The sequence below is a fragment of the Musca autumnalis genome, unplaced genomic scaffold, assembly GCF_047663935.1.
Source record: "Musca autumnalis isolate F117 unplaced genomic scaffold, ASM4766393v1 scaffold_1, whole genome shotgun sequence".
NCBI lineage: Eukaryota > Metazoa > Arthropoda > Insecta > Diptera > Muscidae > Musca > Musca autumnalis.
This window is the reverse complement of record NW_027411644.1, coordinates 101,396,874-101,422,808: the sequence shown is the minus strand read 5'-3', so window position 1 is coordinate 101,422,808 and position 25,935 is coordinate 101,396,874. Positions and strand designations below refer to the sequence as shown.

General features: G+C 33.9%; 3 protein-coding genes across 5 annotated transcripts in view; all 3 read right to left on the bottom strand.

The window, feature by feature from the left end:
* LOC141403646 (cadherin-AgCad1-like) overlaps nucleotides 1-6,068 on the bottom strand; it is a 99,993-nt gene extending 93,925 nt beyond the window's left edge. The window contains exon 1 of one of the 2 annotated variants that reach the window (XM_073986385.1): nucleotides 5,845-6,068. In XM_073986385.1, coding sequence (XP_073842486.1) covers nucleotides 5,845-5,908 — 64 coding nt within the window. In that variant the 5' untranslated portion in view covers nucleotides 5,909-6,068. The remainder of the gene's footprint in view (nucleotides 1-5,844) is intronic. The other variant, XM_073986392.1, reaches the window with a different exon arrangement.
* On the bottom strand, nucleotides 5,764-19,687 carry LOC141403703 (peptide deformylase, mitochondrial-like). Its single transcript, XM_073986525.1, has 2 exons — nucleotides 19,159-19,687; nucleotides 5,764-6,565 (listed from the first exon to the last, which is right to left on the bottom strand). Exons 1-2 carry the CDS (start codon nucleotides 19,564-19,566, stop codon nucleotides 6,254-6,256), a joined length of 720 nt encoding a protein of 239 aa, XP_073842626.1. The 5' UTR covers nucleotides 19,567-19,687; the 3' UTR covers nucleotides 5,764-6,253.
* A 1,569-nt stretch (nucleotides 19,688-21,256) lies between these two features.
* On the bottom strand, nucleotides 21,257-24,411 carry GABPI (zinc finger DHHC-type palmitoyltransferase GABPI). 2 transcript variants are annotated; one of them, XM_073986489.1, is made up of 3 exons: nucleotides 24,283-24,411; nucleotides 23,547-24,206; nucleotides 21,257-23,480 (listed from the first exon to the last, which is right to left on the bottom strand). In XM_073986489.1, exons 2-3 carry the CDS (start codon nucleotides 24,037-24,039, stop codon nucleotides 22,777-22,779), a joined length of 1,197 nt encoding a protein of 398 aa, XP_073842590.1. In that variant the 5' UTR covers nucleotides 24,040-24,206; nucleotides 24,283-24,411; the 3' UTR covers nucleotides 21,257-22,776. The 2 variants fall into 2 exon arrangements, with proteins under 2 accessions (XP_073842590.1, XP_073842598.1); XM_073986497.1 differs by having other exon boundaries at nucleotides 23,547-24,017; nucleotides 24,283-24,397.
* Between the last annotated feature and the right edge of the window lie 1,524 nt (nucleotides 24,412-25,935).

Genomic DNA, 25,935 nt, shown 5'->3' with positions numbered 1-25,935 from the left:
GGATCATGCATAGATCGACTCAGAATTTTACCCTGATCAAAAATATATATACTTTATAGGGTCGCAAATGATTATTTCAATGCGTTACAAACGTTACCCTCCATACTATGGTGGAGGGTATAAAAATAGTAAATATACCAAATGGGTGATTTAGGACGAATATTTCAGAGTTGTAACCACAAAGCTATTGGAGTTAGTTGAGTAGATTTAACAGGGCCAGTAAAGCATGCTTTGCAGATGTTTTTCACGGTGTCACCATTCCTTGCTCTATAGGAATTTAGACGGATGCATGAATATGTTGTCGAATGTGACAACAAGAATCTTGGGGTACTTTGATACCATCGACCATGACATTCAATTCAGTGCTCATCTCTGATGCGTAGATTTAGTGGCGGATATTTGCATATTCCTCGCGCGGAAAAAGCTGAAAAGATCGGTTAAATAGGAACACAACCGACACCAAGATCTTACGCAACAATCTCAATGCCGTCTGGAGAGGGAGGAATAGAACAGAAATAGAGGTTAAACAGTTCAGATATCACAGATATCACCTCACCCTGGGGAACTACCATGGACTTCTTGCTCCTGAATTCTATGTACGTCTGGCGTCTACACATATAATTTATTATCCAACGTCTCAAACTTAGGCGGAAAGTAGTCTGTTCGATGTCCTCAAACAGTGTGGAATGCCTAACAATATCTTAGCCGGAAGTAATATGCTCGATGTCCTCAAACAGTGTGGAGTACATATCGACGCCTCCAAACAATAGTATGCTAAGTCGAATTAGCATGTTTTCAAGTTCTTTACATTTTTATATTTAATGTCCTTTAACTTAAATTCTGTCAAATTTTGGTAATAATCGGACAATCCGAACAGAAGTTATAAACAAATATTTACTTAGCTTAGTACTGAAGGTCAAAGAAATTTCCAAACTTTTAGAGCTTGTCCTGCAAAACTCACTGTTCAGAATTATCAAACTATTATTTGGAGGTGTCGAACGTCCTTTAACTTAAATTCTGTCAAATTTTGGTAATGATCGGAACAGAAGTTATAAACAAATATTGACTTAGCATAGTACTGAAGTTCAAAAAAATTTCCACACTTTGAGAGCTTCTCCTGCAAAACTCACTTTTTAGACTTAGCATACTATTATTTGGAGGTGTCAATATCAAAGGCTTTTGATAAATCGGGCGCCACAAACACTATCCTATCGCACGGCTTGTTTTGTTTGAGTCGTTGTTGTTGTAGGATCCCAAATATGTTCGTTATTTCAGTTATACGGTTCTGGTTCATCTATACACAGACTCCAAAATTGTTCAACGTGGACTAGCTGCGTCCATAAAAAATCAGCAAAGAGTTAAGGGGGGTTAGCTGGACAGCTAAACAAATGTAGCGTGTCGTACCTCCCCAATCAACATGCTTGGCACGTTTAGGATATAGTGCCATCTATTCGGGTCCAATATGAATTGAGGCGGCTGCATCGTCCGGATCTTAACTGGCCCGTTTGTCGTTTTTGCTTTGCCTGCTGGCGTTCTTCCGCTGTGATTGATGGAATGGATGGTCTCCGAGTACGCCATTCACACTGTACCTTCCAACTAAACAATTTTTGCAGAGGGTTCTAATATTTTTTCTGCACACTTTCCTGTGCTTGTTTTCGAAAATGTTCCGAGTAATCTGCACATACTCTAATGCAGCCGTGTGCACGGCCATCCACTGGTGGTTTCTGTAAAATACTCTTAATTTAATTAATTCAACAACACTTGGGCGTTTAAGTATTTTTTGTAATAATTCTTTAATAATTCATTTGTAGCACGATTTTAGGTAACATTAGTGCTTAAAAGTGCTTTGTACTGCTTTGTACTGCCTGCGCAACTACATCAGTATGAGTGCTATTCAAGCCTGTCTGATAGGCTCTATGAACTAAAGAATCTGTCTTATACCTTTAGACCTCTCTCTCTAGATCCTGAAGATCTCACCCGACGTGTATGGGTGGGCGAGCACTCACGGCGGTAACACCCAAGCAGGTACTGCATCGACAACATCTTATAGCGTTGATGTACCGATTTATTGCTTTATAAGAGGTCAAAAAGGTTTCTTTGGCTGCATCGTCCGGATCCTTACTGGGCTGTTTGTCGTTTTGCTTGCCTACTGGCGTTCTTCTGCTGCGATTGATGGAGTGGATGGTCTCCGAGTACGGCATACACACTGTACCTTTGTACTGCCTGCGCAACTGCATCAGTATGAGTGCTATTCAAGCCTGTCTGATTGGCTCTATGAACTGAAGGATCTCGCTTAAACCTGTGGACCTCCCTCTAGATTCTGAAGATCTCACCTGACGTGCCTGGGTTGGCGAGCACCCACGGCGGTAACACCCAAGCAGGTACTGCTTCGACAATATCTTATGGTGTTAATATACCATCAAGAGGGTCCACTGGTGTCATAAGGAGGAAACCCTTTTGCAGTCCTCAGGTCGGCTTTCTGATAAGTTTGAATATAATTCCACTGCTCAGAGCTAAAATTTGAATACCACACTGACGCGGCATAGTTTACCACAGACCGACCTATTCCTTTATAAGAGGTCAACAAGGTTTGTCCATATTTATATTAGGCAATTTTCCTTGCGGCAATTGTCAGGGCACTATCCACTAATATGTTCAGGGGAGCCTCATTTCAACCGTCCTGGCGGTGAAATGTGTGACACTGGATTTAGCGGCCTTTGATAGGTCAATAGCCACCATAATTGATCGGTTGCACAGTCCTCAGTCCTCGACTGATATCTGTGGATATGGCGTGTAAAGCTGTTGTAGTGCTGTGCATTTTCCGGAATCCATGCTGATTTTGGGGAACTGGCAAACTTGTTCTCATTGTGGGAAGGATCTAAAATCGTATCTACTGGCGACAAGAGGGAAATCGGCCGGTACAATTTACCTCTGCTGGCTTTAGTAGCGAGACATCCTGGAAACATTCCAGGCTTCTGGTATAATATGCGTGGCTAACGATACATTGAGGACACTTGTTAAATACTCAATCCCGGTTTGCCATACCATTGAGTTTCCGTGTGGGCCCAAGGCGCGTTTCGCGTTTTTGATGACGGGTCTAACATCGGTAACTCCTCGGCTGGGAGGGCTCTTATACGGCGTAGCACACTCCTCTTTGTTCTATCACTCTCGGGGTGCTCTTTAAACTGCCAGTTAAAATAACACGCGCAACTATTCGGATCTGTTTCTACAGCGGCGTTGAAAATAACAGCAGTTGCGCTGATTGCCGAAATGTATCATATTCATGGGCGGCTGATCCGGTTCACCGGTTATTTGACCCGAAAGGCCAGGTTGAAAACCCGGTTTATAATCGGTTATTAGAACCGATTACTGCAAAGTGGGAATCGTTTGAAAGCTTGCGGAAAACCTAACACATAACGTTGTTATTTTATCCTGTTCGTCACATGATGTTCTCACGCGGCTTACTTCTTGTGTGTAATTTTGCACTTATATTGTAAACAATTTTTAACCCTACAAGTTTTGCCTTGGTCGATTTCTGGTAGGTTTTACCGTTTTTTAGAAAAATCAAAAATCTGAATAAGACCTCCAAAAAATTACCCTTGACCCTGAATAACTTCGTTTGCACACATGGGATCGATGGGACTTTAAGGACGTTACTTCTAATCGCAAATCTTAGCTTTCCACCAAAATTCAGCTTTATGGGAATTTTTGTTATTTCCCCATTATGAGCAACCCCCTAAGGTGTTTAGTTTTGTTATATTTTAAGATTGCCAAGGTTTGAGTACAATCGGAATATATTAACACGTGTCACTGGGGCCTCAAAGTTTCCATGGGCCCTATATATGTATATCTAATATTAATATCCGACCCGATTTTCAAAATTGTTTGTAGTATTACTTGTTTAGCTACAGGAATGTACCGTTAAAATTGTTTCAGCGATTGGATAATAAATGTGGTCTGTAAAGCGATTTCATGAAAATTCACCTTTAGCTCCATACAAATTGCTATGGAAACTTTGAAGCCCCAGTGGCACGTGTTAACATATTCCGATTGTGCCCAAACTTTGGCAATCTTAAAATCTAATAAAACTAAACACTTTAGGGGGGGTGCCGCATAAAAAATCCGACATTGATTTTTTTCCTTTGAGTTGAAACCAGTCTAATGTACCCTGCCAGGGTCAAGCAAGGTGAAAGAATATTTTAAAGAAAATCTGTACCTATGTCAATTGATAAATTAATTCAAGCTCGAGGTCATGTTTTTGATTTGTATATTTATTTATTCATAATCAATATTTCGCAATTTTCATGAATTGCATCCTCAGGATAATCTACAAATAATAAATAAATACAATTTTATTGCTTTACCACAGAAGGTTATAAAACACGCACAAAAAAGAATATAAAAAGATTCGCAAAAAACACGTAAAAACATACATTTATATTTTCTTAGAACTACAGTAGCCTCACTACCATCGTCATCAGTTAAAAATATTGCACTGTTGTTTCTGTTCATATTGCGATCTGTTTATATGTTTGGCTTTGCCAATTAAACCTCTGTAGCTTAAAGCGCTGTTGTCGACGTCCGATTTAAAATTCATTCTTTTTGTTGTTGGCACGTTGAGTATATGCAGCATTTCCATCGTGTAACGTTTGTTGTAATGTGATTCACATGACAAACCCAGAACTGCACTTGTGAGCCACTGTGCAAGCAAAACTCACCATCCCGACTTTGAGAGAGTGAGAGTGTTGGAGAGTGAATCACATTACAACAAACGTTACACGATGGAAATGCTGCATATACTCAACGTGCCAACAACAAAAAGAATGAATTTTAAATCGGACGTCGACAACAGCGCTTTAAGCTACAGAGGTTTAATTGGCAAAGCCAAACATATAAACAGATCGCAATATGAACAGAAACAACAGTGCAATATTTTTAACTGATGACGATGGTAGTGAGGCTACTGTAGTTCTAAGAAAATATAAATGTATGTTTTTACGTGTTTTTTGCGAATCTTTTTATATTCTTTTTTGTGCGTGTTTTATAACCTTCTGTGGTAAAGCAATAAAATTGTATTTATTTATTATTTGTAGATTATCCTGAGGATGCAATTCATGAAAATTGCGAAATATTGATTATGAATAAATAAATATACAAATCAAAAACATGACCTCGAGCTTGAATTAATTTATCAATTGACATAGAAAATTGAAAGGTCGAAAAAACTCAAAAATAAAACTTCACGAAAATCTGTACCTTTGATATGTACCGTCTAAAGGCAATACCACGGCAGCGGGTTATTTCTTACCGGCTGAAAGCCTGAAATGACTAAGGGAAATATCTATAAAATTATATGTCAAGATCTGAATCATGGATCAGAACAAAGTCCGGCTTACCAGATCAGTATTAGTGGTATTAACTACGACGATAAGAACTCATTTAATTTTTCTAAAACCCTACTAGTCGCCCATAACGCTGAATATATCTTAAATATACCCTTCGTGCATAAAATAGTACTTCCGAGTCTTTTTACTCTTCTTGACAGCCGCTGCATCAGATCATGCATATATCAAACTGTCGCGAAAATATGAACTTCGTCTGAACGTGTAACATTATAGTCATTGTAATCAGGCCTTTGAAACGCCTTGTTTCGTAAAAATTGCTGATATTCACTTTAATTTAAGATATACATATGTACATATGTATATGTATGTATAAGTATTTCAACAGCATGTACCTGTTAATGAAAATACTCTCATGGTATGATTTGTAATGAACTCTTTATTAGATAAGGAACTTCAGTTGGGAATTGTAACTTTTACGCATTATATAAGCTTTACATACCAATATTTATAAAGGGAATTAAAACAATTATCACATGTTGAAGACACGCATGAATGTTAGACATTGTCTTACGATATCTTAAGTCTTTAGTATGATTTGCATCTACTATTTCATTAACTTCTTATTATTTTTTACGCAGACTTCTCTATGTTGTATTTGGTCCACAATATTGTAAAATTAATTTAAATGCAACTTTAATGACGAATCATTTGATACTGAAACCTAGTGACAATAAAATATTTTATCTTCTCCCATCTTGTAGCACAAAAGAACATGACATGATAACTTATCGATTGATAACATTATTTGGGATGCTATACACCACCAATTGAATAAAAAAACATTTTAAACTTACAAACTTTGTTTACAAATAATTTACTGTCTAAGAAGAAACAAAATAATAACGAACTCATTTATAAAATGGTATTTCAACACGTCCAGCTTTTGAGTTAATTGTTTCCCAGCAGGTACAATTGAATGTCAATCGATCCATATGATCGATATAGAGTTTTCCATCTAAATGATCCATTTCATGTTGTGCAATTCGTGCATTCCATCCACTCAGTTGTAATTCATTTGGTGTATCTCGTTTACCGATTCCCGTCAATGTGACAGCCTCATAACGCTCCACCTCTGCAGAAAATCCACGTACACTCATACAACCTTCTGGGTGTTTATGTTTGGTATAATTCGTTACTTTCAATGTAGGGTTTATCATTACCTAAAATGAGACGGAACATAAAAGAAATAAGCAGTTAGAAATCATTGATATGTTAGGTATATGTGGAAAACTGTTAGTAAAGATGTACCACAGACGAAGCTCTCCCATGCCTACTAGGGTTCACGTGATAAATTAACTTTTTTTTGGAATTTTAATAGCTGATTCCTGACCTGATATAATAAGGTGCCTTAATACAACAAACAAAATAGCTGAAGTTAGTTACCAAAATCTGGCACTAATTTGAAGGGTAAGCGAACGGTGAAGGGTAGCGTCTAGGCGTGGCTTTGCGTTTTCTTTACAATTTTTACCATGGATATACTTTTTAACACAAAAGTATATTTTTCATTTGGCCTTGGAGTACAAAAAACGGCAGGTCGCGCGTAAACCCCACCTGTTCCATACATTTTCCAAAACAACGCCCAAAAAGCAAAACAAACACTTCAGAGAAATTAAAAAAAAACGCTAATAATACCTCTGTTGTAATGTGGAGTATGGCTAAACCCATGGTACCATGGCACTATAGGTAATTTGGACAGCTTTTAGGCAAAAAGTCAATTTTTGCCCTTTTAATAACTCGAGTTTTCTAATCTGATTTGAAGAAAGAACATGTCAAATTATAGGGATATGCAACTAGATTTCAAAAAGTATTCAAAATTCGCGGTATAATTCGAAGCCAATGTCAAACTTTCGTAGGCAAAATAAAAAAGATTACTTTGTCTGAAATTCCACTACCTGGAAATATCTTCAGAAAAGCGTTCTGAAGCGATTTTTTGAGTTATATAATGTTTTGTACGTGCCCTCCTTGCAGAAAAATATATATATTTTTAATTTTTGTGTTGGCGAAGGAAACATTTAAACACAACAAAGCATCCTTTTTGAACTAAAAATACATTTTTCAACATGAGTTGTAAAAATGGACAGGCCTGTCGTGGTCAACATTATTGTTAATTATATCTGTAATAAACATCTCTCCGTGATTCAAAATCGTTAACATATCAATGTTTATAAAGATCTTTGGGTGGATCAACATTTTAGTTCGTTATAACCCTGTCTTGGTTCTAACCGCATTCATTGGGTATGAATGTATAAAATAGGTAAATAAGAACAGGGGTTGGATCAACAACATTTGTTCGTTATAAACGTGTTCATCTGTAAAATTCGTATTTCAGCTTACTCTTAAATATCTATATTATATTATATTTCTTATTTCTTATCTATATATATAAAATAGAAAAATGTTTGTATGTTTGTTTGTTTGTTTGTTTGTTTGAAATTTATAGACTCAAAAACCGTTGAACCGATCTTGCTGAAATTTTCAGGGTATATTACTACATCGCCTGAAAGTAACATAGGCTATAAAAAGTTTCGAAATTCCGCTCTGATCCGGAGATATAGCACCAAAATCGGAGGTACCTCCAATTTAAATCTAAACTTTGTATGCAAATATCTATAGAACGGTTACAGATACAGACTCCAAATTTGAAATGTGTGATGGATTTTAGCCTAAAAATAAATGTGCCAAAATATATCGAAATCGGTCCAGATTTGTATATAGCTCCCATATATATTTTCGTCCGATTTCAAGTATTTGATGTACCAAACACACTATATATGTCCGATTTCCATGAAATTTGGAATGCGTGACGGAACGTGGCTTATAACAAAATGTACCAAACAATATCGAAATCGGTTCAGATTTGGCTATAGCTCCCATATATATTTTCGTCCGATTTCAAGTATTTGATGTACCAAACACGCTATATATGTCCGATTCTAATGAAATTTGGAATGTGGGACGAAATTTGGCCTATCACTAAATGTTCCGAAATATATCGAAATAACTTCAGTTTGGGATATAGCTCCCATATATATTTTCGTCCGATTTCAAGTATTTGATGTACCAAACACGCTATATATGTCCGATTCTAATGAAATTTGGAATGTGTGACGGAATTTGGCCTATAAGTAAATGTACCAAACTATATCGAAATCGGTTCAGATTTGGCTATAGCTCCCATATATATTTTCGTCCGATTTCAAGTATTTGATGTACCAAACACGCTATATATGTCCGATTCTAATGAAATTTGGAATGTGGGACGAAATTTGGCCTATCACTAAATGTTCCGAAATATATCGAAATAACTTCAGTTTGGGATATAGCTCCCATATATATTTTCGTCCGATTTCAAGTATTTGATGTACCAAACACGCTATATATGTCCGATTCTAATGAAATTTGGAATGTGTGACGGAATTTGGCCTATAAGTAAATGTACCAAACTATATCGAAATCGGTTCAGATTTGGCTATAGCTCCCATATATATTTTCGTCCGATTTCAAGTATTTGATGTACCAAACACGCTATATATGTCCGATTCTAATGAAATTTGGAATGTGTGGCGGAATTTGGCCTATAAGTAAATGTACCAAACTATATCGAAATCGGTTCAGATTTGGATATAGCTCCCATATATATTTTCGTCCGATTTCAAGTATTGGTGTACCAAACACGCTATACATACATGTCCGATTTCAATGAAATTTGGAATGTGTGACGGAATTTGGTCTATAACTATATGTTCCATTATACATCGAAATCGGTTCAGATTTGGATATAGCTCCCACATATATTTTCGTCTGATTTCAAGTTTTTGATGTACCAAACACGCTATATATGTCCGATTTCAATGACATTTGGAATGTGTCATAGAATTGGCCTATAACTAAATGCGCCAAAATATATCGAAATCGGTTCAGTTTTGGATATAACTCCCATATGGATTTTCGTACGATTTTAAGTATTTGATGTACTAAACACGCTATATATGCCCGATTCCAATGAAATTTGGAATGTGTGACGGAATTCGGCCTATCACTTAATGTGCCAAATATATCGAAATCGGTTCAGATTTGGATATAGCTCCCATATATATTTTCGTCCGATTTCAAGTATTTGATGCATCAAAAACACTATACATGTCCGATTTCAATGAAATTTATAATGTGTGACGAAATTTGAACAATAAATAAATGTGCCAAAATATATCGAAATCGGTTCATATTTGGATATAGCTCCCATATATAGTTTTGACCGATTTGAGGTATTTAATGCACCAAACACGTTATATGTGCCCGATTTCAATGAAATTTGAAATGTGTGACGGAATTTGGCCTATAAATAAATTTCCAAAATATATCGAAATCGGTTCAAATTTGGATATAGCTCCCATATATAGTTTTGACCGATTTGAGGTATTTGATGCACCAAACCCGTTATATGTGCCCGATTTCAATAAAATTTGGAATGTGTGACGGAATTTGGCCTATAAATAAATGTTCCAAAATATATCGAAATCGGTTAAGATTTGAATTTAGCTTCCATATATATTTTTGACCGATTTAAGGTATTTGATGCACAAACACGCTATATGAGCCCGATTTCAGTGAAATTTGGAATGTGTGACGGAATCTATATATATATATATATATAAAATTGAAATTTGTTTGTACGTTTGTTGGTTTGTTTGTTTGTGCCTTATAGACTCGAAAACCGCTGAACAGATCTTACTGAAATTTTTAGCGTACATTGCTACATGGCCTGGAATGAAAATAGGCTATATCATATTTTGAAATTTCGCATTGATCTGGAGATATAAAATTAAAACCGGAGGTACCTCCAAATAATTTAGATTTTGTATGCAAATATCTTTAGAAGTGTTACAGATACAATCTCCAAATATTGTTTGTGTGACGGAATTTGATGCAAAATAAATTTATCAAATAATATTCAAATCGGTTCAGATTTGGATATAGCTCCCACATACATATATTTTCGGCCGATTTCCTTATTTATGTACCAAACACGATATACACATATAACCAATTTCGCTGAAATTTTAAATTTCCAAATTAAATTTGCCAAATTATATCAAAATCGGTTCAGATTTGGATATAGCTCCCATACACATATATTTTCGGCCGACTTCCTTATTGTATGCACCAAACACGCTATATATGTCCAATTTCGCAGAAATTTTGAATTTCTGACGGAATTTGTTCTAGAAATAAATGTGCCAAATTATACTGAGATTGGTTCAGATTTGAATATAGCTCCCATATATATTTTCGGCCGATTTCCTGTATTTTATGCACCAAGCACGCTATATATGCAGAACTCGGTCTAGGAATAAATGTGCCAAATTATATCGAAATCGGTTCAGATTTGGATACAGCTCCTTATATATTTTCGGCCGATTTCCTGTATTTTATGCACCAAAGTCGCTATATATGTCCAATTTTGGTGAAATTTGGAATGCGTAACGGAATTTGGTCTAGACATAAATGTGCCAAATCATATCGAAATGGGTTCAGATTTGGCCTTCGGCCGATTTTCTATATCTGATGCTTCAAACGCGCCATATGTGTCCAATGTCGCTAAAATTTGAGATGTCTGACGGAATTTGTTCCAAAAATAAATTATATCGAGGCCGGTTCAGATTTGGACACACTAATATTTCCAATTTCACTGAAATTTGGAAAGCGTGACGGAATTCGTTCTAGAAATAAATGGGACAAATTATATCGGAATCGGTGCAGATTTGAATATAGCTCCCATATATATTTTCGGCAGATTTTCTGTATACATATATTTTCGGACGATTTCCCGTATTTGATTAACCAAACGCGCAATATATGTCCAAATTCGCTGAAATTTGGAATGTGTAACGTAATTTGGTCTAGACATAAATGTGCGAAATTATATCTAAATCGGTTAAGATTTGCATATAGCTCTCATATATATTTTCGGACGATTTCCTGTATTTTATGCACAAAACACGTATATTCAAATGTATATTCAAATTCAATGAAATTTGGAATGTGGGACGAAATTTGGCCTATCACTAAATGTTCCGAAATATATCGAAATAACTTCAGTTTGGGATATAGCTCCCATATATATTTTCGTCCGATTTCAAGTATTTGATGTACCAAACACGCTATATATGTCCGATTCTAATGAAATTTGGAATGTGTGACGGAATTTGGCCTATAAGTAAATGTACCAAACTATATCGAAATCGGTTCAGATTTGGCTATAGCTCCCATATATATTTTCGTCCGATTTCAAGTATTTGATGTACCAAACACGCTATATATGTCCGATTCTAATGAAATTTGGAATGTGTGGCGGAATTTGGCCTATAAGTAAATGTACCAAACTATATCGAAATCGGTTCAGATTTGGATATAGCTCCCATATATATTTTCGTCCGATTTCAAGTATTGGTGTACCAAACACGCTATACATACATGTCCGATTTCAATGAAATTTGGAATGTGTGACGGAATTTGGTCTATAACTATATGTTCCATTATACATCGAAATCGGTTCAGATTTGGATATAGCTCCCACATATATTTTCGTCTGATTTCAAGTTTTTGATGTACCAAACACGCTATATATGTCCGATTTCAATGACATTTGGAATGTGTCATAGAATTGGCCTATAACTAAATGCGCCAAAATATATCGAAATCGGTTCAGTTTTGGATATAACTCCCATATGGATTTTCGTACGATTTTAAGTATTTGATGTACTAAACACGCTATATATGCCCGATTCCAATGAAATTTGGAATGTGTGACGGAATTCGGCCTATCACTTAATGTGCCAAATATATCGAAATCGGTTCAGATTTGGATATAGCTCCCATATATATTTTCGTCCGATTTCAAGTATTTGATGCATCAAAAACACTATACATGTCCGATTTCAATGAAATTTATAATGTGTGACGAAATTTGAACAATAAATAAATGTGCCAAAATATATCGAAATCGGTTCATATTTGGATATAGCTCCCATATATAGTTTTGACCGATTTGAGGTATTTAATGCACCAAACACGTTATATGTGCCCGATTTCAATGAAATTTGAAATGTGTGACGGAATTTGGCCTATAAATAAATTTCCAAAATATATCGAAATCGGTTCAAATTTGGATATAGCTCCCATATATAGTTTTGACCGATTTGAGGTATTTGATGCACCAAACCCGTTATATGTGCCCGATTTCAATAAAATTTGGAATGTGTGACGGAATTTGGCCTATAAATAAATGTTCCAAAATATATCGAAATCGGTTAAGATTTGAATTTAGCTTCCATATATATTTTTGACCGATTTAAGGTATTTGATGCACAAACACGCTATATGAGCCCGATTTCAGTGAAATTTGGAATGTGTGACGGAATCTATATATATATATATATATAAAATTGAAATTTGTTTGTACGTTTGTTGGTTTGTTTGTTTGTGCCTTATAGACTCGAAAACCGCTGAACAGATCTTACTGAAATTTTTAGCGTACATTGCTACATGGCCTGGAATGAAAATAGGCTATATCATATTTTGAAATTTCGCATTGATCTGGAGATATAAAATTAAAACCGGAGGTACCTCCAAAAAATTTAGATTTTGTATGCAAATATCTTTAGAAGTGTTACAGATACAATCTCCAAATATTGTTTGTGTGACGGAATTTGATGCAAAATAAATTTATCAAATAATATTCAAATCGGTTCAGATTTGGATATAGCTCCCACATACATATATTTTCGGCCGATTTCCTTATTTATGTACCAAACACGATATACACATATAACCAATTTCGCTGAAATTTTAAATTTCCAAATTAAATTTGCCAAATTATATCAAAATCGGTTCAGATTTGGATATAGCTCCCATACACATATATTTTCGGCCGACTTCCTTATTGTATGCACCAAACACGCTATATATGTCCAATTTCGCAGAAATTTTGAATTTCTGACGGAATTTGTTCTAGAAATAAATGTGCCAAATTATACTGAGATTGGTTCAGATTTGAATATAGCTCCCATATATATTTTCGGCCGATTTCCTGTATTTTATGCACCAAGCACGCTATATATGCAGAACTCGGTCTAGGAATAAATGTGCCAAATTATATCGAAATCGGTTCAGATTTGGATACAGCTCCTTATATATTTTCGGCCGATTTCCTGTATTTTATGCACCAAAGTCGCTATATATGTCCAATTTTGGTGAAATTTGGAATGCGTAACGGAATTTGGTCTAGACATAAATGTGCCAAATCATATCGAAATGGGTTCAGATTTGGCCTTCGGCCGATTTTCTATATCTGATGCTTCAAACGCGCCATATGTGTCCAATGTCGCTAAAATTTGAGATGTCTGACGGAATTTGTTCCAAAAATAAATTATATCGAGGCCGGTTCAGATTTGGACACACTAATATTTCCAATTTCACTGAAATTTGGAAAGCGTGACGGAATTCGTTCTAGAAATAAATGGGACAAATTATATCGGAATCGGTGCAGATTTGAATATAGCTCCCATATATATTTTCGGCAGATTTTCTGTATACATATATTTTCGGACGATTTCCCGTATTTGATTAACCAAACGCGCAATATATGTCCAAATTCGCTGAAATTTGGAATGTGTAACGTAATTTGGTCTAGACATAAATGTGCGAAATTATATCTAAATCGGTTAAGATTTGCATATAGCTCTCATATATATTTTCGGACGATTTCCTGTATTTTATGCACAAAACACGTATATTCAAATGTATATTCAAATTCAATGAAATTTGGATTGTGAGACGGGATTTAGTCTAAAAATAAATTTGACAAATTATATCGAGATCGGTTCATATAGGAATATAGCTCCCATATGTATATATTTTCGGTCGATTTCATGTTTTTGTTACGTATGTTCAATTTTAATGAAAATTTTAATTTTTTAAATTTTAATTTGAAGACTTAGCAGTCAGTAGAAGTCATCATTATTTACAGCAGTACTTATAGTTTGGAAGGAATTGACCAAGGCTACAGCTATTAAGTATCATATCTTCGAGAGACTTCTTAAGATATATGTTTTATGATGATATATCTAAATCATTTGTAATACTTATAGGCAGAAATGCTTTCGGAGGAGTGTTACCTCCTGAAACATACAAAAATACCATAGTAGCTCCATAACAACCCTGAATAGGTATACAACGCCTTCATATCTCCTATATTTATTCGTTAAAATATTAAAAACGTTAATATAATTATGGCATTCCATTATATTTTATCGTAGTCGTGCAGCAAAGCGCACCGGGTTCAGCTAGTGTATAATAAAAAAGGATGATGTTAGTTACTACGCTTATAACTCAAGAACGGCTGAACAGATTTTGACAATTCGCACCAATTCGGAATAGTCTCATGGCAGAAAAGGATAAAACCTAAAAAAATCGCGAAAATTTGCCAAAATATTTTTTCATAAAAGTCAATTTTTCCACAAATTTCTATCGAGATTCGCGTTTGGAGTATACCTTGACACTTATTTGTACAGGTCCATTGTACGCCTCTGTTTTGTCAATTTTTGAAAGTTGTAGCGAATTTTTTATTCGCAATCAAATCGATTTTATTTTATTTATTTATTTATTCACTTATTTATTTATTTATTTATTTATTTATTTATTTATTTATCTATTTATTTATTTATTTATTTATTTATTTATTTATTTATTTATTTATTTATTTATTTATTTATTTATTTATTTATTTATTTATTTATTTATTTATTTATTTATTTATTTATTTATTTATTTATTTATTTATTTATTTATTTATTTATTTATTTATTTATTTATTTATTTATTTATTTATTTATTTATTTATTTATTTATTTATTTATTTATTTATTTATTTATTTATTTATTTATTTATTTATTTATTTATTTATTTATTTATTTATTTATTTATTTATTTATTTATTTATTTATTTATTTATTTATTTATTTATTTATTTATTTATTTATTTATTTATTTATTTATTTATTTATTTATTTATTTATTTATTTATTTATTTATTTATTTATTTATTTATTTATTTATTTATTTATTTATTTATTTATTTATTTATTTATTTATTTATTTATTTATTTATTTATTTATTTATTTATTTATTTATTTATTTATTTATTTATTTATTTATTTATTTATTTATTTATTTATTTATTTATTTATTTATTTATTTATTTATTTATTTATTTATTTATTTATTTATTTATTTATTTATTTATTTATTTATTTATTTATTTATTTATTTATTTATTTATTTATTTTTTTATTTATTTATTTATTTATTTATTTATTTATTTATTTATTTATTTGTTTGTTTGTTTGTTTGTTTGTTTGTTTGTTTGTTTGTTTGTTTGTTTGTTTGTTTGTTTGTTGTTTGTTTGTTTGTTTGTTTGTTTGTTTGTTTGTTAAAAATCGATTTTAATTTATTTTCAAGCGTCTTTTTAGGAAATTAACAGCGAAAACTGGTTAAAAGGAGAGGGCTTAGTTTAGAGTTTGTAAAGATTAGTGGTGGGTTTCGGTCAGATGCCGATTGAAAAGATGAAGATGATAACGCCGAAAGTGGTTTCCACAGTTTTGAGGAAAAAAGTACAAATCCACAAAATTGGTGGGTTATTTGAAAAATCAAGAGCTCCGAGGTAATTTCATTGGAAGTGAGGTTGTGGCCTATATGTATACTTTTAAACTGTAAGTAGAAACATCTTCGAAAGATCAACTTCCGATTTATGCGGTATAAAATTTACGCTGTACCAGATATACATTGATACTGTTCATATCCTGTCATGATACTAAAAAATGATATCCGCACTAAAAAGGTGTATGAATTCAATCAGTTTAGTCCCCGCAGAGCTGGAAGGCAATTACAAATGACCAAATACATACATATGTACACTGGTACTGTTGATACACTGTATGTATGTACATCGAAAAAGGATGATATTCAAAATTGGAAAGAAAATAAAAACAAGAAATCGGAGGTACTGGAGATTTTTTTTGGTCGATTTGACAAATATTCTTTATCGGGCGACAAAGTAGGTAAATACTTATTAAACGTTAATAAGTTTGTGATATTAATTTGACTATGTTATTTACGTCGAAATTAAATATAGGGTGACCAAGTAATCGACAATAGTCACGTGTTAGTGTGACAAGACTTCAAGCATCCTAAACACACAGAGAACGGCAACTAATAGAATAGCTCTCTAACAAGGATCAATGTACCAAGTACTGGATAGTACAGTCTCAGTCAAAATTCAATTACCGCATTTGTCCGTGTTACTAGAGCCATTGCATCTAATTCCGAACTTGCAATGCAAGCAGAATTCGGGAGATCACGTTAAATAGAGAAGTCAGAAAAAAGCTTACGAAAGTGGTTACCTGATACGATCGGATCTTTCCGCTCAAAATAGATTAATTGATTAAAACGCAAATTGAAATAAGCACTATAATCAGTATTAAATTCAAATTCCTACGATCGCATTCCTTCCTACGAATTCAATTACTTGAGTGAAATATCGCGTTCAGTGGTGAAAACAATAATTGTAGAAAACCATCGATTGTGAAACGAATAGGGGCGTTATGATATTATTTTGCTTCAACTATGCTACCGAAATTTTTTATTTAAATCGCAAAATTTGTTATTTGCTTAAAAAATATATCTTTGTCCCTAATTTTCTCGCAGCTATTGTCATTTTATAGGAGAGAGAGTCGAAGAAAACAGAAACACTTTTGCCTCTCAGTACCTTCTCTCTTCGTCAAACTGACAATTGTCGAAAGTACAATTATCTAATGTGCATCTGCTTTAAAGATCATCCTAAACAGTTCAAAACAAAGAAATATTTGCCGCTGAACAAGGTGATAGCAATAATAGTATTATAGGTTTGAATCAAAGCCATCAAGTTCTGTACCTAACAAACTGCGAGACGAAGTTCGCCGGGTCTCCTAGTTATATACAGTTACTCCCAGCTTATTTGATGCAGTTACAATTCATTAAGTAAAGCTGCAATATTTCGGCTTGTTTTCAACTGAGAGTGAAATAAACTGATGTTTTATGAAAGATTGGGCATACAGTTGGAACTTATATCGGAATATGTTAAAAATCTACACCATTGGGAAATAAAAATCAAAAGATTGGTACTGCCCCGAAAATCCTACTCACAGCTTAAATGATGCACCCTATTTAAATTAGTACATAATAGTAAATAATACCATATTTTATTATATTAATCATATTTAGAACTTCATGGGGTCTCCCTTTTTGGATCAGAATAACAATTAAGCATGATATATGGACTTAATAGTATAGCTACGTGAGGAAGAGTTCTATAATAGTCCATAGGGCCCCTACACCAAGAAGTGCACTATTGGTGGTCTAGGGGATTTAAATATCGCGAATTTTTTATATTAAGTTATCGCTTGGACCATCTATGTTCAATAAAATTAAAATCTGGATCAGTATGTGGAACATCCCTACAGTGTTAAAGTATCAAGAACTTCACAACGTCCGGTGCCTGGTTGGGATCAACACCGGGATATCTTATTGAGTCTATAATGCCCAATTTTTTTATATACCCATTATATTAGACCTAAATGGATCAAAAAATACATTTCCTTCTATATTTCCATAAATGAGTAAAAAATGTCATGCCTATGCTTTAGACCAGAGGCTCTAAAAAATGTTACTGTCAATACCGTGTAACAACGCTTGTCATATTTTACGGACTCATACCTGTGTTGGGGACTCTTCCGTATCAGGAATTGTCTGTTGCACTTAAACAACGACAAATATCAGCTATTTTAATATAAAAGAGTCTCCCAAGAGAAATTGTCTTTGCCTTTATTCTGGTCAGAAAACAAAGTTCACGATTTTGGTACTTTTGTGATTTACCACAGGCCTATTATAAGTAGTACCAACATTAAATTTTGCATTTCGCAAGTTAATGTTTATGATTACAGTATAACCTGACTTTTGCATCCATTTTGCAACCATAACTGCAGATATCGTTGTCCAAAGATCACCTTTTTTTGGATATGTTCCATGGGCCCGCCCATTTCTTCGCCATAAGATATTATTTTGGGGCGCTTCTATCCCGATTTTCAGCTCTTCATTTATCTGATTATCTTTAAATGAATTCATTAGCCCTCTAACTACCTAAATTAAACAGTAATGTTGCCAAATTTTAAAATTTCTCCAATTCACCGAAGCTGTGCTAACACATGATGGAATGTCGCGGACAAATCAATTCGCACTGAACGAATATATCGTAATTTCACATTAAAATGGTGCTCAACCCCATTTTTGGTCAAAATTTGACCAAATCTTTCCTTCCAATCACTTTTATGTGCCTAGTTTATGCGGTGCATCATTTAAGCTGTGAGTAGGATTTCTGGGATTTTCATTTTTTTTAACATATTCTGATATATGTACATATGTTTCAACTGTAAGCCTGTCTTTTTATAAAAAATCAATTTATTTCACTCTCGGTTGAAAACAAGTCGAAATATTGCAACTTTTCATAATAAGTTGTACCTACATCAAATAAGCTGGGAGTAACTGTATATTAAAATAAGTCCATAAGTCTACCGTTATTAGTTTGCCTCAAAAAAGACCAAATTAACTAAGTGCATCGGTAAAACTATCTAGCATGGAAACCCATAAATCCTACTTACCGTTAATGGAAGTGGTGACATTTTTCTCGCTTCATAGACTTCTTTCTTGAATTTGTCCTTTAGACCTTCACGAAATTCCATTACAATGATCCGCAAAGATATGCCGATTTGAGGAGCTGCAATTCCCACACAATCATATTTCCGTAGAACTTTTATCATTTGATCTATTATTAAATCCATTTCTTTACTATTGATAGCATCCTCGGGAACATCAACAGCTTTAGATCTCAACACAGGATCACCAACTTGCGTAAAATGTCCGTACGGAGGCTGATTACTTGACTTAGGTGACCAAAATTCACGATATTTTTGGGCGAATGTTTTACATTTCAACGTTGTTGTTGAGAAGAAACGTTTCGAGTGATTTATAAGGGTTAGGGGTAACAGATTTACTTTTTGTAAAGCCATTTATTTTTTTCTTTAATGGGACGTTTTAATGGGACGTTTCCTCTTGGAGTTTATGCAATATTCAATATTCTCGCAGGTTAATGAGAATCCACACACCGGGTCCAGTAAACAAAAGTCAGCTGTTTATCTTGTTTGGGAGATGCCACATTTGAATCAAGTGAATATATCAGCTGTTTACACCTTACAACATTTTTTTTATACCCTCCACCATAATATGGTGGTATAATATAAACAACCTTTCCTTCCTGTTTGTAACACATCTAAATATCCTCCTACGAACCTATAAAATATAATATATTCTTGATCAGCATAAAATTCTAAGTCGAAATAGCCATGTCCCTCCGTCTGTTGAAATGAAGATACTGCTCGCAATTTTTAAGATAGAGCTTTATAATTTGGTATAGAAGTTACTATTACTCCTAGGATGTTTGTTATTGTAAATTTGTCCCCATAGAACGGTACCTCCCGATTTTCGGTATTTTGAAGGTTTTAGCCTCATTGCACCAAATGGAAATGGCTGAAATTTGGTACTTAGACTTCTTTGGGGGTATAAACCTTTCCACATGAAATTTGTCGGTATAGGTGCACATCTTCCCATAGCCCCCTTAGAACGCTACCTCCCAATTTTCGGTGTTTTGAAGGTTGTGGCCTCAATATTACCCCGAAATGGCTAAAATTTTGTATCTAGTCTTCGTTGGGTTTACAAAAATTTGCACATAAAATTTGTCCGTATAGGTCCAAGGGTTCATATAGCTCCCATAGAAAGGTACCTCCCAATGTTCGGTATTTTGGAGGTTGTGGTCTTAATATTCTCCCGAAATGGCTGAAATTTGTTATTTAGTCTTTGATGGGTGTATAAAACTTTCCACCTGAAATTTGTCGGTATAGGTTCACCTTTTTATATAGCCCAGTAAAACGGTACATCCCGATTTTCGGTATTTTTAAGGTTTTAGCCTCATTATCACACTGCAAAAGAAATTTGTCTATGAGATATAACGGTACCTCTCGATTGCAAGTATTGTGCATTTCCGACCGAATTAGCTATTACATTGTATTTGGGGTTTCCAGTGGTCAAAAAATGTCTCCACCTAAAATAGAATAGGACATATAATATAGCCCACATATAACTACACCGCCCGATTCCTATTTATTTCATAATACTGCAAGGTATAGGGTATAAAAAGTTCCGTCCTGCGAACTTAACACTTGTCCTCCTTTATTCAATTCCTCTACGGAACATAGATTATTCTTTCTTTCATTATTTTTTCTTTCTCTACAGTTCTGCGTCATTTGATTGCTGACCTACCACGTTCTTCTACTATTTTGGGGGTTCAATGGGTTGGATAGATATTCCGGAGAAGTCTACAAACGATCCACCTCAATTTTATATTAATTATTCGATTCAGGAACAATGTTCCATTAGTTTATTGTTTTTTTTTTTTCTTCTTTTTTAGTTTTCTCTTAGATCTCTTAGCCATACATTAGTGTTTTTAGGATATCGATCCATGATAGCAGAATGAATCCACGTCTGCTATTTTGGTGTAACTGATTTATGTTGTTTCTTTCATATGCGTCTTGATCATTCATGTCACAGTTGTAATGCGAACGCTTTTCCTGCAATATGAAACCTAAAATCTATTTAATCAAAAATGTGTATGTCTAGATTATTCGAAACCAAAAAAACAACGTATTTTCATTAATTTTAGGTTATTTTTATTGGAATGGAAATACAATATGTTTTACATTTATATCATAGTCCATCATCGACTAGAACTTTTTCTATGAAAGTCTGCAGTAAAATACCAATTTTTAATTTAAATTGTAAGCTTTTGATTTCTACGTTTTGTTTTTTTTTTTTATTATAGAATTAAAATAAAAACAGAGCTTAGCTTTGAGTAAAATAATTTAACATAAACACAGAACAGCATATCTCTATACTACAATATTTCTTTACTAATTTAAATCACAAAACGTTTATTTATTTTATTGTTTAATTAATTAATAATAAATAGTGCGTAGAGTTGAAGTTTAAATACTTAAATTAATTACCACTACATTTTAAGTCCGTATAAATACTACATATAGCATAGTTTTGTTCAATTCAAAGATTCCCATTTTAAATTCATAATAATATATATGTATGTATTTTTGTGAGCAATTGGAAGGATTTTCAATTGTATTGTGCTGTAGTCTTTCATTAATAAAAACAAATTCTTAGTTCAGTTCTGGTTACACTGCTCAAATGGCAAATTTTCATGTTAATCTTTCAAAATGTTTGACAAATTTTCATTGGCTTTGTATGGATCACATGAAAGTTTAAGTTGACAATGTGCATGTCAAAAACTGTGTTCTGGGCTATATGGTTTCGGCGGTATTGAACGGGAAACTAATAAACTTATTGGTCCATCTTGAAGATCCCTCTACGGACTTTTTTGTAGACTTATGATTCATTTACTACGCGTATCCTTCAGCGAACTTCAAAAGGCGCAGCTTTAAACCAAAACGCGGGTACATTTAAAAAATTTCTGTGTTAGGAGATTTTGCTTCCTAATATCCGAAGTGGCAAATTATTGTAAAACAAGTAGGAAAGTATCAGTCAGCTGTGCCGACGGGATATACCCTCAGCCTCTGACCTAAGAAAAGAAGTAAACACAATACCTCTGACATCTAAAGGGTTTTTTGAGTTTTTGCGCCAATTTTTCAGAAGGTATGGACTTGTCCCCGAAAAAATTGTAACGTCGTAACTAGGGACTCATACACAACATGGTGCCAAAAATTTTAGAACGATCACGAAAGCGTGATTCGTTGTTGTTAATGTTCAGACACAATCCGAGTGTGCAATATTTCAGCCTTCAATCTAATCGTAAGGCGACTATTATATACCAACGGACAAATATATACCTTAGGAGGTCTATAATGATAATTTTAAAGCCTCCTTTATAATACAACATATTTGGGAATTGCTTTTAGAACTGAACTAATATTTGGTATAAACTCTTCTAAATCGAAATTTTTATGGGATGATAATTGCCGTACTTAGTACCATCTCTCAAGTTCTCAAATTTCCATTGTTTATACAATAAACCGATTCAAAAAAATATATATATTTAAAAATTCATCCCGTTTACAAAAAAGAGCCAAGTGATTATCCTCTTCTTTTCTTTAAAAAAGACCACTAATTACCAGTCAATAATAACTCCGCCAATAGGTTTATGTACTTAACTTTTTGTAGAACTTTGAAAATGGTTGCGACATGTCACCGAATATAAAAAACATCGGTCCTCTTGTGCATTTTATAAATTGTAAGATCAAGCTTATAAGCTGATAAAACATCATCAAAATGGCATAAAGTGATAATACATACGATAAACCCAAGGTATACTCATCAAATACTTCACTGCAATCGTCTGGCATGGTGACTGGTATATTCAGTATACGTCCAATTAACTGTGGATGGCAAATTGCTGTCAATGTTAGATACACCCCAAAGAAGAGAGTTAATATGCCCATAATCATGCCGGCGTTATAGTAACGTATATTATACTGTCCCACACAACAATCCAACCAATAGCTGTGATGGCTTTGCATCATAATGCAGGCATTGCAAACATGACAGTGTATAGTACGAGCAGAGACATATTTTCGACATACATGGCACATATTTGTTTGATGGGAATTTGCGCGTTTTTTCTGAGATCTAATAGGAGAATCATTGTCAATCAGTAGGGCAGTATGGGCTGCGGCTTCTTCCTCCTCCTCAGCTGCGGTTGCCTCAGTAATATCGGCCAAATCATCATCTGTCGAACGACTGGGTATGTCGTGACATTCCGCTGCATGTTTCTTCGTTTGCCACATCAAATAACCACTTGCACATCCCATTACCACTAATATAATATTTTCCTCCGGCAATAATTCTAGAAGAAGAAAGACAGACACAACGTTGATTTAATGGGGAAAAAGGCTTCAATAAATATAATTACCAAGCAACGGCACAGCGAATTGCAATCCCGCAATCATATAAAACACTGACCACAATAACCACATGTAAAAGAATCTCGTTTTCACATTGTTACGTTTGATGTATTGATGGGCGTATCCCAAAAAGACAACAATTGAACCCAACATTATGTACGAAGTGACTTCGTTGAGAGCGGCTAGTCCCAAAACCAAGGGATATACTGCACCTGGAATAATGGCCTCCATTGAAATACGTTTAGCACCACCTCTCCAGGGTAGACGTAAACGATCTTGGAATGTTAATAGCATATTACGCTTGTTTGAAGCGTCTACTTTTTGGCAGGTGATGCAATGGGTAAAAGCAGTATCAAAATCCACACAGTTACAACAGCAACCTAATATATGGAATCGCTGCTTATCGCGATCGATGTATTCACAACAGCAAAGCGATGAATCCGTCTGAGATTCTTCTTCGCCCGCTTTTTGAGCCGCAGCTATATAATCGTAATTCGTCATTGTGCAATCCAAGATAATTGCATGGATATTGTATGATATTAGATGTTATGAAATTATTTCACGTTTCCAAAACGTAGCATGTAATAAAGATAGACATAATCGGCATAATCAGGATTCAATCAAGAATCATCAAAGAAATCTCAACTGATAAATTAACAGAAAACGAACTGAAAAATAAAATGAATATAACAAAACAAAGAAATGAAATAAAGAGTAACAAGCAACACACAATTTATATCTTACAATACAGAATTATATCCTTGCGGTTTTTAATAAAATAATTTATAGAGTTGTTCACGAACAACGAAGAATTCAATTAAACGATTCATTGATGTGAGCGTACGAACTAGGTCAGTCTATATGTAGTTCACTGAAGTGGACAATCAATGAACGAACTACCAACCAAGAAATGATCAAGGCATATTTATATAAGGTAGAAGTGACAATCAGCTGTATTTTTACTTTGTTGTAAATTTGGTTTTTAAAATGTGAAATGAAATTTGAAAATTCGAAATTTGCTACCATAAAATACTTCTTTTCATCGTAAACGTGTAATAACAATGACCTACGACAGTTCTGAATGCTTTATATTTACATTTTGATTCAAATTTGTTCTATTTTAAAGGATTTTCAAAATGTATTTATGTTTTTCCTGCGATTTTTTTTAGAACGACCCCATTATTCAATATATTCTTTGACATTAAATTTTCTATAACAACAATGTTGTTTTTGTAAATTTGTTAGTTGTTGTAATTCATGCATTTACCTTATATGAATATGCCTTGGGAATGATCAAGGGATAGAGCGGGCAAACTATCGATAATCCCAACACTAGATATTTCATTTCAAAAATTGATAGCTTTCGATATTACCTTTAATTTATCAAAGTTATTAATTTGGAAATAAAAATGGCGGAAAGCGCTTCACAGGAATGTAACTAGGAGTTTACACCAGACAATCCCACGGCAGCGGCTTCTTTCGTACCGGATTGACCCGAAACCATAGTGTTTCGCTGCCAACCCATCATCAAACCCAGTGTGACCAGATCTAAAAAAGTGTTGCAGCTAAATCGGCAATAAAATAATGCTAAAAAATGTTAAAATAAATATTAAAATGCCAAAAATAATGCTAAATTTAAAAATGTTATTTTTTAATAAAATATACCCTCTACCATAGTATGGAATGTATATTAAGTTTGTTTTCAGTTTATAACGCATAGAAAGCGTCGTTTGCGCCCCTAAAGTAAAAATATTCTTGATCAGGGTAAAATTATTAGTCGATATACATATTCACGTCATCAGTCCGTCTGTTGTAATCACTCTAGTATCCCCAAAAATTTAGATAGAACACTAACATTTCTTGAAAGATGCATTTTATTGTTTGCAGGAAGGTTAATTTCGAAGATGGACTATATCGGTCCATGTTTGGAATAGCCCTCATATAACGTTACCACCCTATAATTTTATAATTTACGTTTCCCAGTGGTCAAAAAACGTATCTACCAAAAATTCTATACATAGTTACATATTTTGAATAGCCCCATATAACGTTACAATCCGATTTCTGGCCTTTTTATGTCTCTAGCTGTATTTTGAGGCCGAATTAGCTGTGATTTAGCTCTTTAAGGTTGTTAACAAACTTCTCCATTAAAAATCGTGGACATAGATCCCCGTTTTGGCACAGCCTCCATATATCGGTACCGCCCGGTTTCAGATATTTTAAGTTTTTATATAGATTTTCGGTTTAAATTGACTGTAATTTAGCATTTTGGTTTCGTAGTGATCAACAAACGTCACCGCCAAAAGTTGTGGACATAGGTCCACGTTTTAGAATAGGTCCCATAAAAGGGTACCGGCTGATTTAAGATATTTGGGTTAAAAGTGGTTAAAAAAATTC

What these genes read in the sequence shown, in the direction of transcription:
- LOC141403703 (XM_073986525.1), bottom strand. Translation starts at nt 19,566, where the DNA reads ATGGCTTTACAAAAAGTAAATCTGTTACCCCTAACCCTTATAAATCAC. An exon ending in TGTCACCACTTCCATTAACG is followed by an intron (nt 6,566 to 19,158) that starts GTAAGTAGGATT and finishes GTCTCATTTTAG; the next exon opens with GTAATGATAAACCCTACATT.
- GABPI (XM_073986489.1), bottom strand. Translation starts at nt 24,039, where the DNA reads ATGACGAATTACGATTATATAGCTGCGGCTCAAAAAGCGGGCGAAGAA. An exon ending in ATTCGCTGTGCCGTTGCTTG is followed by an intron (nt 23,481 to 23,546) that starts GTAATTATATTT and finishes TTCTTCTTCTAG; the next exon opens with AATTATTGCCGGAGGAAAAT.